Source organism: Palaemon carinicauda, chromosome 24, assembly GCF_036898095.1.
Source record: "Palaemon carinicauda isolate YSFRI2023 chromosome 24, ASM3689809v2, whole genome shotgun sequence".
NCBI lineage: Eukaryota > Metazoa > Arthropoda > Malacostraca > Decapoda > Palaemonidae > Palaemon > Palaemon carinicauda.
Genome location: NC_090748.1, coordinates 107,899,496 through 107,916,443, shown reverse-complemented (window position 1 = coordinate 107,916,443; position 16,948 = coordinate 107,899,496). Strand labels below are relative to the sequence as shown.

General features: G+C 42.2%; 2 protein-coding genes across 3 annotated transcripts in view; both read right to left on the bottom strand.

The window, feature by feature from the left end:
• Window positions 1–13,694, bottom strand: part of LOC137618259 (vesicle transport protein GOT1B-like) — a 42,764-nt gene extending 29,070 nt beyond the window's left edge. For both annotated transcript variants that reach the window (XM_068348422.1, XM_068348420.1), the window contains exons 1-4: window positions 13,563–13,694; window positions 8,730–8,821; window positions 1,357–1,535; window positions 1,153–1,234 (exon numbers count right to left, since the gene is read on the bottom strand). In XM_068348422.1, the coding sequence (XP_068204523.1) occupies window positions 1,153–1,234; window positions 1,357–1,535; window positions 8,730–8,821; window positions 13,563–13,587 (378 nt within the window). In that variant the 5' untranslated portion in view covers window positions 13,588–13,694. The remainder of the gene's footprint in view (window positions 1–1,152; window positions 1,235–1,356; window positions 1,536–8,729; window positions 8,822–13,562) is intronic.
• The window catches only part of LOC137617955 (neither inactivation nor afterpotential protein G-like), a 193,188-nt gene that overhangs the window by 113,970 nt on the left and 62,270 nt on the right, over window positions 1–16,948 (bottom strand). The gene's annotated exons all lie outside the window — the stretch shown is intronic.

Sequence of the window (16,948 nt, the reverse complement as noted above, 5' to 3'; positions counted from 1 at the left end):
CTCACACATGTGAGCAGAGAGAGACCAGTATGAGGAGACCTTACTAATCAGTTGAGTGAGAGAAGATAGAACGGGTAGTGACTGCTCAAGCGGTGAAGTAGCGTCTCCCTGTGAAGCTTGTTCACGTCATAGATCGATGCCACAAGAAGGCAATACAATTATTATTATTATTACTATCCAAGCTACAACCCTAGTTGGAAAAGCAAGATGCTATAAGCCCAGGGGCTCCAACAGGGAAAAATAGCCCAGTGAGGAAAGGAAATAAGGAAATAAATAAATGAAGAGAACAAATTAACAATAAATCATTCTAAAATAAGTAACGACGTCAAAACAGACATGTCATATATAAACTATTAACAACATCAAAAACAAATATGTCATAAATAAACTATAAAAAGACTCATGTCCGCCTGGTCAACAAAAAAGCATTTGCTCCAACTTTGAACTTTTGAAGTTCTACTGATTCAACCACCCGATAGGAAGATCATTCCACAACTTGGTAACAGCTGGAATAAAACTTCTAGAGTACTGCGTAGTATTGGGGATCTTGCCGATGAAACTATGTGTACCTTGTTAAAAGTTTAACCGCACATACCAGCCTAGGTAAAGTCATACTCATATTAAAAGACAATAGTTTCTATCAGTGTAAGAACAATCTCATTTTTTTTACCTTGCAATGCTTATATTGGTTCAACACCACATTGATAAATATATCTTACAGCAAAATAAAAATTGTGTATGCTATTTCAAAAGATTGAAGAGCCCAAGCAAAGGCCCTCGCCATCAGAAAATGGTTCAACACCACATTGATAAATATATCTTACAGCTAAATAAAAACTGTTTATGCTATTTCAAAAGATTGAAGAGCCCAAGCAAAGGCCCTTGCCATCACAAAAGATTGCAAAAGACTTTTTAGGTTAATGGTTTTGTATTTGCACTCCACTAGCTCAAAACTTGATATAGGGTCATAATTTAGGTAGAATTTTATAAGGCCACTATTTTTGCACTGGTTCTATTACGACCTCATGTTCTGGGGTGTTTTTTTAACGATTTAAGTGTCGTCTTATACGCCAAAATATACACTAACTAAGAGTTCAAGTCTCAATATATTACTACTAATTTCAAAATAGGTAATATGAAACCAGTACTTACTCCACTGATGAATGGTAAACTAAGTAGCTGCCCAATGACTGGCATTCGACGCAAAAAATTTACAGCTACGGGGAAGAACCCGCTGAAAGAGAAAAGCAAATTCTATTAGTACCTTTCGCTTCCACTGAACTCCCTAACATATGCATACCCAATCATGTACACTTATATTTTCTTTATCAGTAGACTACAGTAAATTTGACATACCTGAACAATACAACGAAACCGTAAATCTCGACACACATGCCAATCAAAGGCCACCCGAAAAGGACAGTCAAGATCCCTCCAAAGAAGGCTCCTGTCCCTTTCCATTTGTGCCGCTGAAAGAAGAAACGGAATGTGCGCTCCAAACCAACAACAAAGGCTAGACCAGCCAAAAACAAAATCTGAAAAATTAAAAGACTTAGCTGTAAAAGATGCAAAATACTCAAGAATAATAACAAAATACATAGAGGATATAGTAAAAACATTAAACTAAGATCTAGATGGATTTAATTGGTTTAAGAATTAGGGTTGGAAGGTCCAGCATCAGGGCTTGGGAGGCCATTCAGTGCCTGAGTTAAACTGGGGGAAAAAATAACAGAAGTAGGAAGTAAAAGTGAAGAGGTTAAACAGCAAGATGGAATAAAGGAAGCGTGAATGGTGGCTAAAATGCAGGTGCAGATTGGGACCGATGCTAAGTAGCAACGACCCTAATGTATGCTAAGTAGCAACGACCCTAATGTATGCTAAGTAGCAACGACCCTAAAGTACGCTAAGTAGCAACGACCCTAATGTATGCTAAGTAGCAACAGCTCTAATGTATGCCAGGTAGCAACGACTCTAAAGTATGTTAAGTAGCAACGGCCCTAATGTATGCTAAGTAGCAACGACCGTAATATATGCAAAGTAGCAATGACCCTTATGTATGCTAAGTAGCAATGACCCTAATGTATGTCAAGTAGCAAAGGTCCTAATGCATGCTAAGTAGCAACTACCCTAATATAATGCCTCGTGTACTGCGCTAAAGGACAATATCAAGACGATCCTGAAAAAATTCTATATCATAGACAAGCAAGAAAACAAAAAGTTCGATGCAGTAATATGTAAAAAAAATAACTACTGTAAGGAAGGTCTTCAACTTACAAGCTTCAGTGGTTCCAAGAAACTCATTGCAAGTCAAATTTTGTTCAATTTTGGACAAGGGTAGGCTTAAACGGAAACCCATGCCTATGATTTCCAGCTACAAAAGTTAATAAATATGACAAATTCGTAGATAATTTGTATTTTTCCTAACTATACAAACCTTAGCTCTTTAATATGGGTATTACTTTCGGCGTAGCTGAAATGACGAGCCATTAGAATTTTAACAAGGGTTTACTACCCCCTCGCTAGTTAGCGAGGGGGTAGGGAGGGGTAGCTTGCTACCCCTCCCCCCCTCACACACCTGTGATTACCTCACTTTGCTTAGAGGTAGGACTTCCCGGGGGACAGGGCTGGCGGGCAAGTTTGATTAAATAGCTAAGGTTTGTATAGTTAGGAAAATATACAAATCATCTACGAATTTGTCATTTGTTCCGTAACTGAAATACAAACCACGCTATTTAATATGGGTGACTCAACCCTTAGGTGTGCTCTAGGGCGACGTGACGGAGGAGGGTAGGGATTCAGGGAATGATGGATAACCCTGCGAATCCACGCTGAGATAGTATTCTTAGTGACCCTCCTCTTCGTCCTTCCGGTGCTCACAAACAATGCCTGCACCCGAGGACGAATTGCAGCTGTTCTCTTAAGACTCCTCACTGGGCACAGTAGAAGATGGTCTGGGTCATCTGTTACAGAACGAAGACTCGAAATCCGGAAAGAGTCAAACCGAGGGTCCGGCACTCCTGGATTTTGAGTCTTAGCAACAAACTCAGGGACGAAGTCAAGTGGCGATCAGAGGCCTGGCGTAAGGGTTCGAAGGAAGGTCTCTTAAGGGACCTGAGAACTCGAACCACGTTCCATGGAGGTCTCACTTCCGACTGAGGGCAGGTAAGTTCATAGCTTCGTATGAGTAAAGAAAGTTCCAGCGAAGAGGAAATGTCCATTCCTTTGAGCCTAAAGGCAAGACTTAAGGCTGAGCGATAGCCTTTCACTGCCGAGACCGAAAGGCACATTTCTTCCCGCAAATACACGAGAAACTCCGCTATTGCTGGAATAGTGGCATCGAGTGGAGAGATACCCCTTCCACGACACCAACCACAGAAAACTCTCCACTTCGCCTGGTAGACCCCTGCGGATGACTTTCGCAGGTGTCAAGACATCCTTTCAGCAAATTGTTGCGAAAAGCCTCTCTCTGTGAGGAGATGCTAGATAAGTCTCCAGGCGTGAAGCCGCAGCGAAGCTACGGCTTTGTGAAAGATGTTGGCGTGTGGTTGTTTGAGTAGCACGTGTCGTGGGGGAAGTTCTCTCGGGAGTTCCGTCAGGAGCAGCAGAAGGTCCGGAAACCACTGCGTGATGCCATAGCGGAGCTATCAAGGTCACTGAAAGGTTGACCGATATTCTGGTCTTGTTGAGTACCCTCCTCATCAGACAGAATGGGGGAAAGGCGTAAACGTCGATGTTGTCCCACCGTTGTTGGAAAGCATCTTGCCAGAGAGCCTTGGGGTCCGGGACTGGGGAGCAGTAAAGCGGAAGCTTGAAATTTAAAGCTGTCGCGAACAGATCCACCGCCGGGGAACCCCACAAAGTCAGGACTTTGTTGGCTACTAGACGATCCAAAGACCACTCGGTACTCACTATCTGGGATGCCCTGCTCAGACTGTCGGCGAGCACATTCTTCTTGCCTGCAATGAAACGAGCTGATAGTGGAATCGAGTGGACTTCGGTCCATCTCAGTATCTCTACTGCAAGATGGGATAGCTGCTCTGAAAAGGTACCTCCCTGCTTGTTGATGTAAGCCACTACCGTGGTGTTGTCGCTCATCACCACCACGGAGTGACCCGCCAGGTACTGTTGGAACTTTTAAGTGCCAGGAATACGGCCTTCATTTCTAGCAGATTTATGGGGAGGCACTTTTCTAATTCTGACCAGAGGCCTGAGGTCCTGTGGTTCAGAACATGGCCCCCCCACCCTTTCTTTGAGGCGTCCGAAAACAGCATCAAATCCGGGGGAGGACGAGAAGATCCACTCCCTTTCGTAGGTTCTCGTGTCACCCACCACTGAAGGTCCGTCCATTCCGCAGGACCCATAGGGTCAATGATTGGTCTCCAGCCTCCAGACGCCTTCCTTACAAGAAAGAGTCGACTGAAGAAGCCTGGGGAACCGTCAACAACCTCCTGGAGAGCGTCCTTCTTTAACATGGTCTTGACTTCTGCCCGTAGGGCTTGGCCCCTTGCCGATCCCATGGCAAAGGAGCTCAACGACACTGGATCCGCTGTCAAGGGAGGTAGAGATGTTGTGAACGGGACGCGATATCCCTGACTGATTACGGAAATTGTCCAGGAATCGGCCCCCGAGTTGCTACCACCTGATTGCGCAACTTTGTAGGCATCCCCCCACTGGTGGACATGCAGGGGGATTGCTAATCCTAGCGTTTGCGACCTCGGCCGCTCCCTCTAGGATTTTTTGCCTTTCTTGTCTTTGACAAGAAATGGCTTCGACACCGTTACCTTTGCTGCCACTGCCGGTTTCGTCGTCTTGGACGGGCGAGGTTGTTGAGGTGCTGGAGGTTTATAGGGCTTTGATGTAAGAGCCCTATGTAGGAGAGAGTCCTGATTGGACTTCCTCCACCTCTCAGTTGCCTGTTCCACGTCTTTAGGCTCAAGCAGATTCTTCCCCAAAAGGGAAGAATGTCTGAGCCTGCTGACGTCGACGGCTGGGACCTTCGAGTGGAACCTCTCTGCCACTGCATCACGTCATTTCAGGATGGAATTGGCCCACAAGTTTGAGACTTGGTGGGCCAAAAACTCAATGGTGCGGGTTCCCGAAAGGAGGAAGGTCTCCAGGGCCTTCCTGGTGCTCTCCTTAGACAGGTCCTCGGATCGCAAAAGGATGCTAAGAGACCCCAGCCAGACGTCCAGCCACGAAGTAGCCTGCATTGCACACTTCGCAACCTTCTCCTGACTTAGGATCTCTGTCGCCGAGAAAGACACTTGCCGGCTAGAGAGCCTCTCTAGAGGGACTCCCTTGGTGAGCTCTTCCACCGAATGGTGCAAGGGGAGAGCTAAGCAAGACTCCTCCATGATCTCAAAGTACCTCCTCTGGTGGATACGAGGAGGAGGGAAGAGCTTGTTGCCAGCAGTGGAACGGCTGGGGGAGGCAAGTTCGGAGAGCTGGCCCCCCCCTTATCCCTGGCACCCCTTGGGACCAGGGCAAAGCCGCACTGGCCTTGGCGGGTTTCTGAGTGCCAAATACTCGGTCCAGGACCATGTCCTTGCCCTCTCGAGGAAGAATCTCAGGGTCCGGGAACCCGTTGAGATGCCTCATCAGGGTCAGAACCTGCCAGAAGGGATGCTCTGATTCATGTGGCTCCCCTCCTGGAGAACTGGCAGCAAAGTCTCCCGTCCCCAAAGGCTCTACTTGGGGGGACACGTGGACGTTCTCTGCGGGTCTTGTTGGCTCTGGTCGAATCCTTGAGGAAGACTTGGGGATGGTTTTAGAGTCCTTAGGCTCCCTCCTGGGAGGAATACAGGACTCCAGCAACGACGTCTGTGGGCTCTTCTCAGCCCCAACCCGGGACAATTCTCCTGCACGAGGTGGGGTTTCTCCCTTGGTGCGATGGGAGAACGTCTCACCTCGGTCGACTCACCTGAGGACGGAAAATCCTCGTCCACAGGAGAGGGAGAGAAAGTCTGTGGGGGAAAGAGCCTCCCTCAAGGACTTCCAAGGAGCCAGCTTGGCCCTAGGAGAAGTTACCACGACTTCTATTCCTCATTTCCTCTTCAGTGGGGTCAGAGCTTCCATTGATTTGAGGCCCAACTCAGAGAAGGCAGGTTTGAAAGCCTGCATGACGGCTCTGACAAGGGGCCCGAACCATGGCTGCTTACTGACAGCTGCGCTGTCAGAGACTCCCTCTGAAGGGAAGGGGATCGGGCGATCCTTCGGAGTAGAAACAACTGGTCCTGCCTGAAAAGAAAGGGAAGAAGAAGGTTGGTTCCTGGACCTATCCAGATTATTCCCCTCCTCCTCCTACGGGAGCGCTGATCTGCACTTGCCGGGGGGGGGGGGGGGACAAGAAGATGACGACCTGGAGGCTCTCGTTCCTGTAACTTCGCTCGAGGGCTCGCGCCGTGAATCCCAATGGGAATCGCGCTGGCACTTGCGCAATGGGATTTTCCCTGGTTCGCACTCAGGCGAACGTTCACACACGCATGAGGGCGCGTGTGCTCGGAGATGATGTCGAGGGCGCGCGGGCGAGCGACCGCGCACAGGCGAGGGGGCGCGTGGACGCGCAGGCGATCTGTGACGCGTGGGCGCGTTGACGCACAGGCGATGGAGCGCACGGGCGTGCGATCTGGCGACAGCAGAGGAGGCGTCAAAGGGTGTGCAAGCGCTTGCGCGCGCGGAGGTGATAACTCGCGAGCGTGTGGGCGTGCAAGAACTCGCTGAGCTTTAGAAGGAGTGCGCACACGCGCAGGGGAAATACCCCTAGCGCGTGGACGCGCAGGAGGGCGCACCACAGGAGCTGTGACAGGTGCGTGTGATGGAGACTGGGCGCGATGGCGCATAGGCGAGGTCCGAAGGCGCGTAGGAGATCGCTGACGGGAAGGAGAAGAAAGATTCTTCCCTTCTCCGCCCAGATCCAAAGATCGTGGGCGTGCAGGCGAACGCTGGCGCATAGGTGAAGAGCGCTGGTGAGCAGTAGATTGTGGGCGCGAGTGGCGCGCATCAGGATGAGGGCGCGCAGATGTGCGCTGGCGAGGAGAAGATCGCTGGCGCGCCATAGCGCGTGGGCGCGCAGGGGATACTGGGCGCTTAAGGGACTTACAATGTGAGAAAGCCCCTTTTGCCCCGAAGGGACCAATGCCCGCTGGATAACGGGGTGCTTGGGCGCCCACAGCGCGTCAGCGGCCAGGAACGGAGATGGAAGGACAGCAGGTCTGGCAGGCAAAGGCGATCGTGAACGATCTGCAGAGAGGTCCAGGGATACAGCTGCAACGGTCGGTGCACGGCGAGGAGGATCCTCTGCGAGGGACTGTGAAGACAAAGAACCGAAGAGGCGCCTCCTAACTCCCTTGTGGGGAGAAGGAAGTCCTCTACGGCGAAGAAGGCGGCGAGCTTTCCGTCTGATACGTCCTCTGGGGGCAGCAGGCAGACCATCGGCAGTCCTCCGAAGAGGAGTCTCTGTCAGTGAACTCCCCCGAGGGGGAGAATCACCTGCAGGAGAGACCGTTGGACTTAGCTCCTCCCTCGAAGGATGTTCGGAGGGGGGAACTAGCCTTCAGCTGCATCGGGAACCATAGCAGGGGTTTGACCTAACTCGTCGGAAGCCCCTGCCACAACAACGTCGACGACAGACAGAGGATCAACCTCTGCTACCACCGGCGACTGTTTGACAGCAGCCCCCAACCTGATTATGTCAAACAGGGCTTCCTTGGAGGGCGAACCCTTTAGCCCCAAGGAAGCCCAAAGCTGCAAAAAATAATTGTTAGACATTATCAGAAATATCCTCCCCCAGGGAGAGGAGGAGGAGCTGCCTCGCTATGGGAGGCAACTCCCTCTCCCGAACCCCGAGGTTGGTGAACGTAAGTACGTCCTACGAGTGGGAGCTTCAGGCTACGGAAGAAGAGTCCTTGGGATTTTCTCTTCAAGGAAACCCCTGGAGGAGAAATATCCCGTTTGGACTTTTTCTTCCGGCGCCGGGAAAACCTCTCCCACTGGGAGGTAGACCACTCCCTACACTCACCGCATACTTTATTTCTTTCACACCGTTGGCCCCTGCAATAAGGACATAAGGTGTGAGGGTCCGTGTCCACCGCCGACATAAACGTTCCGCAAGGGCGGTCAGGTAAGCCGGGACACTTCCGCATGGTAGAGGCCAACTTCCAAACACACTGAAAAGAAAAAGCAAAAAAACAAAGATCAAAGGCTGTCATAAGCGAGGGTGGGAGCAGACACGTCTGATCGTCACCCGAGCCAAAAGCAAAGTGAGATAATCACAGGTGTGTGATGGGGGGAGGGGTAGCAAGCTACCCCTCCGTACACCCCCTCGCTAACTAGCGAGGGGGTAGTAAACCCTCGTTAAAATTCAAATGGCTCGTCATTTCAGCTACGCCGAAAGTAATACCCATATTAAATAGCGTGGTTTGTATTTCAGTTACGGAACAAGGTTCAGTTTCAAATGAAATAGATATCAGGTTATTACAAATGTTATTTTTCTTTCTGTATTTAATGATACAATATTGTTTTATAACAGTATTTCTTTATCTTATCTTTGATATTTTCAGCTGTATCTCTGAATGTTTGTAAGATGAGGACCTTATGTATATTGTATAAGCCATAAAAACATTGTAATGCACTATTTCTTTATTAAAATCAATGTCTTGAAAATTTAATCCTTTACTTTATTCTTTTATACAGTACTTTCATTGGTTTAAAGTCACAAAAACAACACTTACGTTTCCTATTGCCAAGAGACCTTTATCGAAAAAAAGAATTACTCCTAGGAAGATAAACGTCACTCCAAAGGCTGCAAACCCCACCCCAATTTCTGAAAGGCAAAAAAAGAGAAATTATTGAGATCTCAAACATTCAGGAGCAGCATGTAGATTGCAAAACAATTGACAACAGTAACCAAACACATGATGTATTCTTTTTCAAATAATAAAAATAATGACATTCATAGTGGAAAGCATAACTTTAAAATCCCAAATTTCTAGAGTAGATCTAGTGCAGTCACTCGCATGTGACGCCTATCAGTTGGTCTTCCCAGAATTCTTTGGTAAAACCATCTCAATAAATCATTGAAGAATCCTTCTTCTCCTCAGATACCCACCAGAAAACGGAGAAGAGCCTTAAACCACGATGAGGCATCTTAGTGCCTTTATGAGTGCCGGGATCGATTTGAGAAGTTACCTGTTCCAACCCTCAACTTGTGACAGCGTAGGAAAATCATGCCATCTGGGCAAACTCAAGATAAGGATCGATCTATGAGTGTGGGAAAATCTAGGTTGATGAGCAGTATTGGCCCTCAGGCTGACCATGAGTTACTGTCGCACAAATGTCTTAGGAACGTCCCGAGGCAAGAGAGAGAATAAGTAGCCGCTCACGTCTTGAGTAACAGTGCTAGTGCCGAGTCTCGTTAGGTTTTAATACGACACTGCTCCTCCCACAAAACCATGCAGACACTGTGAAATCAGTTGTCCTGTGATTTAGTGACGTCTTCCTCCTCCTCTTTGGGGCGGTGTGAGCGCTGGGAAGGAGCAGATAACAGAAACAGGTGTACTACTACCTAGTGACTTGATAATTATCTGAAGAGCTAGCTTAAATTCCTACCACGTGGTTCCTGATCGCATGATTCCCACTTGCTGCTGCTGATCGCATGATTCCTGATTGCAACTATAAGATCTTATGGTTTTCAAGCGTGACCGAGATCATAAGGTTCTAAACCGCGGCTACCTCTTATATGGTTCCCAATGGCCGCCGATCTTGTGGGAAACGATGATCATGAAGAGGAGGCTTGTCTTGCCAGTGGAGAACATAATTGGAACATTCCCAAGAAGACAAAACATGAAGAGAAATAGTACAGTAAAAGGAAAGCTCTGCACTTTTGTATGCAAAATCCAATAGATGGTGTCTCCCAGAAGGGAGTACAATCTACTGTACTACACAATTTAGAGTAATTTCATTTATTTCTGTAATTGATTACAGTACATTCAAAGCGCTCTTCAGCATATACGTAGATATTGTTGGTCATCTAAATGTAAAAAATAGCACAGAAATAATGCCCTAGATGGATGGTGGACGGAGCACATCCGTGTACAGCCACGATGTTCATAGTCAGACATGGATAAAGCATAAGATAACAAATAGGAAAAATGGTTAACATATGATACTCCAATTCCTATAAGAAATGGATGAGTGCTGGTAAGTTTGGAAAAACATATTACATATTGGTCGATTAAAATGTGACGTCTATTTCTCACCCCTAGTTCAATGTTTACATTTGGAAGACTGATGGCGAGTTGCGTTGCTTGCATTAGCTTTGCCAACTGTTCTATTTTTTGTGTAACGTAATCATTAACTGTTTTTTTTTTCAACCAATTACGACCTTCCAAATATTTATGAACAGGTTCCCGGATGTTGTTCCACAACGGCCATTTTTTTACACCCTCCCCTTCAATTTCAACTTCACCACCTTCATGTAAAGACATCCCCAAGAGGGAAGCATAATATATTTCGAAATTTAGTGTAATTTCATCTATGCCGGGATTTGATTATGATGAAAACGCTCTCAGTTCAGTGTATATCTATTGTTGCTCAGAGATATCCCTAAAATAATGACCAACGGGGCTTGCAAGTGCAGCTCAATCATGCACCGCTTGCCAGAACAGAGGAGCAATGTACAGTAATGTTAACCCTTTTACCCCCATGGACGTTACGGTACGTCCTTGCAAAAAACTGCTATTTACAATTTGTTTTGCATATTTTTGATAATTTTTTGACAAACTTCAGGCATTTTCCAAGAGAATGAGACCAACCTGACCTCTCTATGACAAAAATTAAGGCTGTTAGAGCATTTTAAAAAAATATACTGCAAAATGTGCTTGAAAAAAATAACCCCTGGGGGTTAAGGGTTGGAAAGTTCCAAATAGCCTGGGGGTAAAAGGGTTAATTTTGCGAGGGCAGTGCCCCACGGCTCAGCAAAATCTATTAGATGGACGTGAAGTGAATCTTAAGATGAATTTAATTATGATACTTTCATTTTCAGACACTTACATGAGCCATATATTTTCCAACTGGTTATCTTGTGTTTATTTTGCATATATGATCATTATTATTGCTGCAAATCACTCATTTTTAGCATTTTCCCATGCAAAAAAACCACGGTTTACCACAGGGGTTCCCCATAATTGTCCTTATATAAGGGAGTCCAAAAACCTATAAACAGGTACTTTGCCTCAATAATCTTGGTCAGAAATGCATAACACAGAAGATAGTGAGAAAAATGTATGGGTCATGTATTTGGCTAGAAATTAAAGTATCATATTTAATGGAAAAATTTCTGGTTCATGTATTTGGCTTGATATTCAAGTATCATATATTGTATTTACCAAATAGAAAAACCACAGTTTTCCCTTAGGATCCTCCATAATTGCTTTGCACCAACAATAACAGTCATATGCATAAAACCCAAGATAAGAGTTGGAAAAACAAATGGTTCATATATCTCACGATAAATTGAAGTATCACACGTTTGATGTTCTCCGGGTCGAGTCACGGTGGGGGAACGGTAAATTTATATAAGAAAATATTTTTGGCTTTAAAAAACGTTAGTGTAATTATAGGGGTTTTGAACATTTCTGATGTTAAAACTGGCAGAAAATTACCATTTGAGCTATGTTACTTCCAACCACCCAAAACGCACTCAGAATTGGAAGAGGAAATAAACTATGAACTAAGTGAAGTTATGCTCGCGTAACCAAAATATATCTCAATAAACTAGGGGGGCCAATGATAAGTAAACCAGTCACTATACTAATTCTACTAGGAAGGATCTACCCGTGGCAGGGTTCACGGCGAACTTAGGAAAATTTAGCGCTGTAAGCTAAACAATTTCTTTAACCCTTTTACCCCCAGGCTCTTTGGAAATTTCCAACCCTTAACCCCCAGAGGGTTGTTTTTTCCCAGCACATTTTGCAGTATATTTTTTTCAAATTGCTCTAACAGCCTTAATTTTTGTCATAGAGAGGTCAGGTTGGTCTCATTCTCTAAAATGCCTGAATTTTTTCCAAAAATTATCAATAATATGAAAATAAAAATTTTTATAGTATTTTTTTGCAAGGACGTACCGGTACGTCCATGGGGGTAAAGGGATGGCTTTTGTGAAACGTACCAGTACGTCCTTTGGGGATTAAAGGGTTAATTATCAGGGTTAGTAGAACCAAGCGATTGATATTTATGGGTTAAAGCGAATGTATCAGTAATGATTAATTGAAATATAATGATTAACATTGTTTAAGGAACAAATGCTAATCTAAAATAAAACCAGGGGGGGAGGAACAGTCAGGTTAAGGTGTAACGTCGTAGGTTAGGTTACGGTTTCGACGCTGATAGGATGCATAAGAGTTGAATGGGACAATAGTTTCCGTCCATTACACCTTTAGTCAATTTTTTTTAGCGAGGCAAATTTGCACCAACTCGCAGCGGTGCCCTTTTAGCTTGAAAAAAAAAAGCTGCTATCTGATTGGTTAGAATTATCTTGTCCAGCCAATCAGCGATCGGGAAACTTCTCCGAGCTAAAACTGCACCCCTGCAAGTCGGTGCAAATCTGCCTCGCTAACAAAAATTGACTATAGACATAACTTGGCCATTCCGTAACCCATGTTTAATTAAACAGAATATATTAGCAACACCTAACAGAAGTTAAGGATGAATCGGGTAGTTTGTAGCGCTACGGCCAAGCGTCTTAATTTGCTTATTATCACTCCGACTGTTATCATGTATAGAATAAAAACGTTTGGAAATGGTTTACGGATCTTAAATATGTTGTGTAAGGGGGGTCCAGGGGAGCGCAACCCCCCTGGGTAAGGACACGGCTTTTAGCATAGGTTAGGTGGGTTTTTTAAGTTAGCTTCTCCCGTCATGCTCGTAGATAAGGAAACTGTTGTGTAAGGGGGGGTCCGGGGAGGCGAAGCCCCCTTGGGTAAGGATACGGCTTTTAGCATAGGTTAGGTGGGTTTTTTAAGTTAGCTTCTCCCGCCAAAATCGTTTTTAGAACGACGGCCACAGTTCAGAATATTCCCGTTCTCTACGGGATCTGGCCGTCACCCTACAAACGCTCCCAGAATATATTAGCAATACCTAACAGAAGCTAAGGATGAATCCTCCCAGTAAATGTTACTCAACCGGTAAAATATACGCATACATTTCGCATGAGAGGTGTACCGTACGCATAGGGCCATAATGTACCAGTTTCGACAGCATAGGGTGTGTCAACAAGTGTCAATTATGGATAAGGTAACTTTGCCGTTATTGGTGAGATAAGGGAGTCATTACAATTAAATATATGCTTAATTTGGTTAATGTAATCCAAAGATAACACTGATAACATGATAAATGTTAATAAGAGCTCCAGGCTAGGATGTCAACATTAGCGTATGCGAGGCCCAGTTAAATGTTTGCTTACAAACAACGTTTTCACATATTTAACTACGTTTTTAACCCCTGTTTAATATTAACCTGCAAAGAAACGTTAATAGGGTATCATATCTTATTTAAATAATGCTTACTTTGCGTGTCGGTAATCTGAATCATGATAATAGACGGTCTGTCACTTGCTTCCACGACGACATGTTTTGAATACACAAGGTGACAATGCAACCCTTCAGGATGATAACATTTAAGGAAATGATATTGGTTCTCTTCTCTGTATGAGATTTAACGTGCTGTTCAAGAAAGAAGGAATAGAGAAAAGAAAAGAATATATCTATCAAATGTGGAAAAAAAGAGAGAAGAAAATAAAAGAATTAGAATAAAGAAGAAACCCAAGGAGGTGCCGATGGAAAGGCAAATCCCTCCGCCCAACAACAAGAACAAGAACAAGAACAAGGTTAATGCTTCGTCTTGTTTTGTGTTTTTATATTTTTATAACATGGACAGTAATTTTTTAAAAAAATGTATTGGAATCAGGACAAGAGATAGGTAGAAAATTTCCCAAAGAAGGTGAAGGAAAACTATCAGTAAACATGGTTCTCCTCTCTGTATGAGGGTTAAAGGTTAATGCTTCGTCTTGTCTTGTATTTTTATATTTTTATAATATGGACAGTAATTTTTTAAAAAAAATGTATTGGGATCAGGGCAAGAGATAGGTAGAAAATTTCCCAAAGAAGGTGAAACATTTATGGAAATGGTATTGGTTCTCCTCTCTGTGTAAGGGTTAAAGGTTAATGCTTCGTCTTGTTTTGTATTTTTATATTTTTATAACATGAACAGTAGTTTAAGAAAATTTGTATTGGAATCAGGACAAGAGATAGGTAGAAAATTTCCCAAAGAATGTGAAGGAAAACTATCAGTAAACACCAAGAATCTAATAACAAATGGATTAGAAATGAAGGTAAAATCCAAGAGAGATGAAATATAATCTAGTAAAACTATCCAAAACAATAAACAAACTGAAAACTCAAGCTATTCGTAAACACAATTAAGGAAACACTAAAGAAGAAACATCAAATTGATCAAAAAGACGACTTGGATCTGGTTGCCAAACAGATGTTTGGCATCAAAGAATGAAAATGGAAATATTGTCAACAATAGAATTGGTGTGATAATAATTGCAGAGGTTTTCTATACCATGAGTACTATTATTTATTAATTTAGTAGAATTCTTTATTATTGTATATTTTATAGGAAACATATATATTCGTCTCCTACCTTTTTTCCTACATGTGGGTATTTAATTTTTGAGGTTGCACGTAGGCGTAGAGTCAAGGAAATAGTATTGGTTCTCCCATGTGGTAATTAAATTCACTGACGTATAGTGCTTTATCTAATTTTGTATAGTATATATAAGAAAAATGATTGAGCAATATTTTACGGTTTATTTAATGTATAGAGATTCACACTGATTACATATAAAAATTCCACTCCCATTTTTTTTTTCAAGATTTAGCTCTTGGGCAATCAACCTTAGGTCATTGACACCACCCTAGGTTGATCATGGCAAAGAGCCATATCATCTTTTTCTATTATCTATCTTATCATATAATATATAACTGATAAACTAATTTAGCTCGAGATAAGATAATTTACAAAGATTGACGGGTTGTTTGTCTCGTTTAAAAAGACCTGCAAAAAAAAAAAAAAAAACTGCAATTGTGTTTTATTACCATAAGTATTTTTATTGTTAACAAGTATATATATATATATATATATATATATATATATATATATATATATATATATATATATATATATATATATATGAGTACTGAATATAATTTCCATTGGGAAAGAATTATTATTATTATTATTATTATTATTATTATTATTATTATTATTATTATTATTATTATTATTATCATTATTATTATTATTATTATTATTATTATTATTATTATTATTATTGTTGTTGTTGTTGTTATTATCATTATTATTATTACAAGCTAAGCTACAGCCCTAGTTGGAAAACATGAAACTAAGGATAAGAAGTAAATTGGAGAAGTTAGAAGTGAAAAAATACTTTGAGGTTTCAGTGAATTTTCTTATAAATCATGTATAGCCTATAGTTTCTATAAATATTTACGGGAATGGTATATTAGAATATATATTGATTCTATTAAGGAAGACAGAAAAGGTAAAACTAAAATGTAGGAGGAAATCACTGGGGTATGTTGAGGTAGGGTAATACTGTATATATGGATCTGATGTGTTTTAGAATTATTAATAGAACTTAAAAAAAAGAAATTAGGCGTATAACTTGCATGAATAAAATGTAAATGTATTCTTAAACGAGATATTTCATGTTAATTATTATTCATTAATTCTCATATAGTTATTTATTTCCTTTCCTTGCTGGGCTATTTTTTTATTTTTTTCTTTTTTTTTTCGAGTTGGAGCCCTTGGGCTTTTAGCATCCTGCTTTTCCAACTCGGGTTGTAGCCTAGCTAATAATAATAATAATAATAATAATAATAATAATAATAATAATAATAATAATAATAATAATAATAATAATAATAATAATAATAAAGGTCTTATATAATATGTTGGCACCTACACACCTAACAGATTGACTGCTTCAAGTCAAAAAGGATTTAGTGATACACTACTAAATGTTGGATTTACTCTCCCCAATAGGTTGCATTAGATCGGATAGACTTGGTGTGTGTGTGTGTGTGTGTGTGTGTGTGTGTCATTCGCACAATGATTGGTATACTAATCATAAGTAGTTGCCATGGACTGTCAGACAGCAATTGCCAATTTACCTAAATGTAACATTATTAAGAATTGGTCATTATGATTGTTATCACCACGTATGAATTAATATTGAAATGTCAATTAGTAGGTTATATGTGTGTTAATATTCATATGAATTCTTCATATATGGTTTGAAAAGTAACAAGTTACTGTGTATGATAGATAGGATAAGAGGAAAAATGAAACACTATAAATACTAATTACAAATATTATTATTCGAAGCAAAATTAAATTTAAAATGCAATAAATAACCTTCTTGGGTAAAATGTTTATCAGAATACTTCTAAACAATCATGTCTTTCTGGGTCTCTTAAAGAGTAAATTAACAAGTTACCTTGTATGATAGATAGGATAAGAGGAAAAATTAAACACTATAAATACTAATTAAAAATATTATTATTCGAAGCAAAATTCAATTTAAAATGCAATAAATAACCTTCTTGGGTAAAATGTTTATCAGAATACTTCTAAACAATCCTGTCTTTGTGGGTCTTCAGGAAAAAATATCTTAGCTCTTCCTCCAGCGGACCATAAGGTCATTTAGGGAAACAGAAATTCCCTTATCTTTATCATTGTCTCTGATTATAGTAACTGAACATGCAGTGTAGGTTCCAGGGTTATCATTGCTAGGTAGGTAGGAATTAGAACGACCTGCACAGCAGGTCACCCACGGGCTCTTGCCCTAAGGCAGGCCATAGTA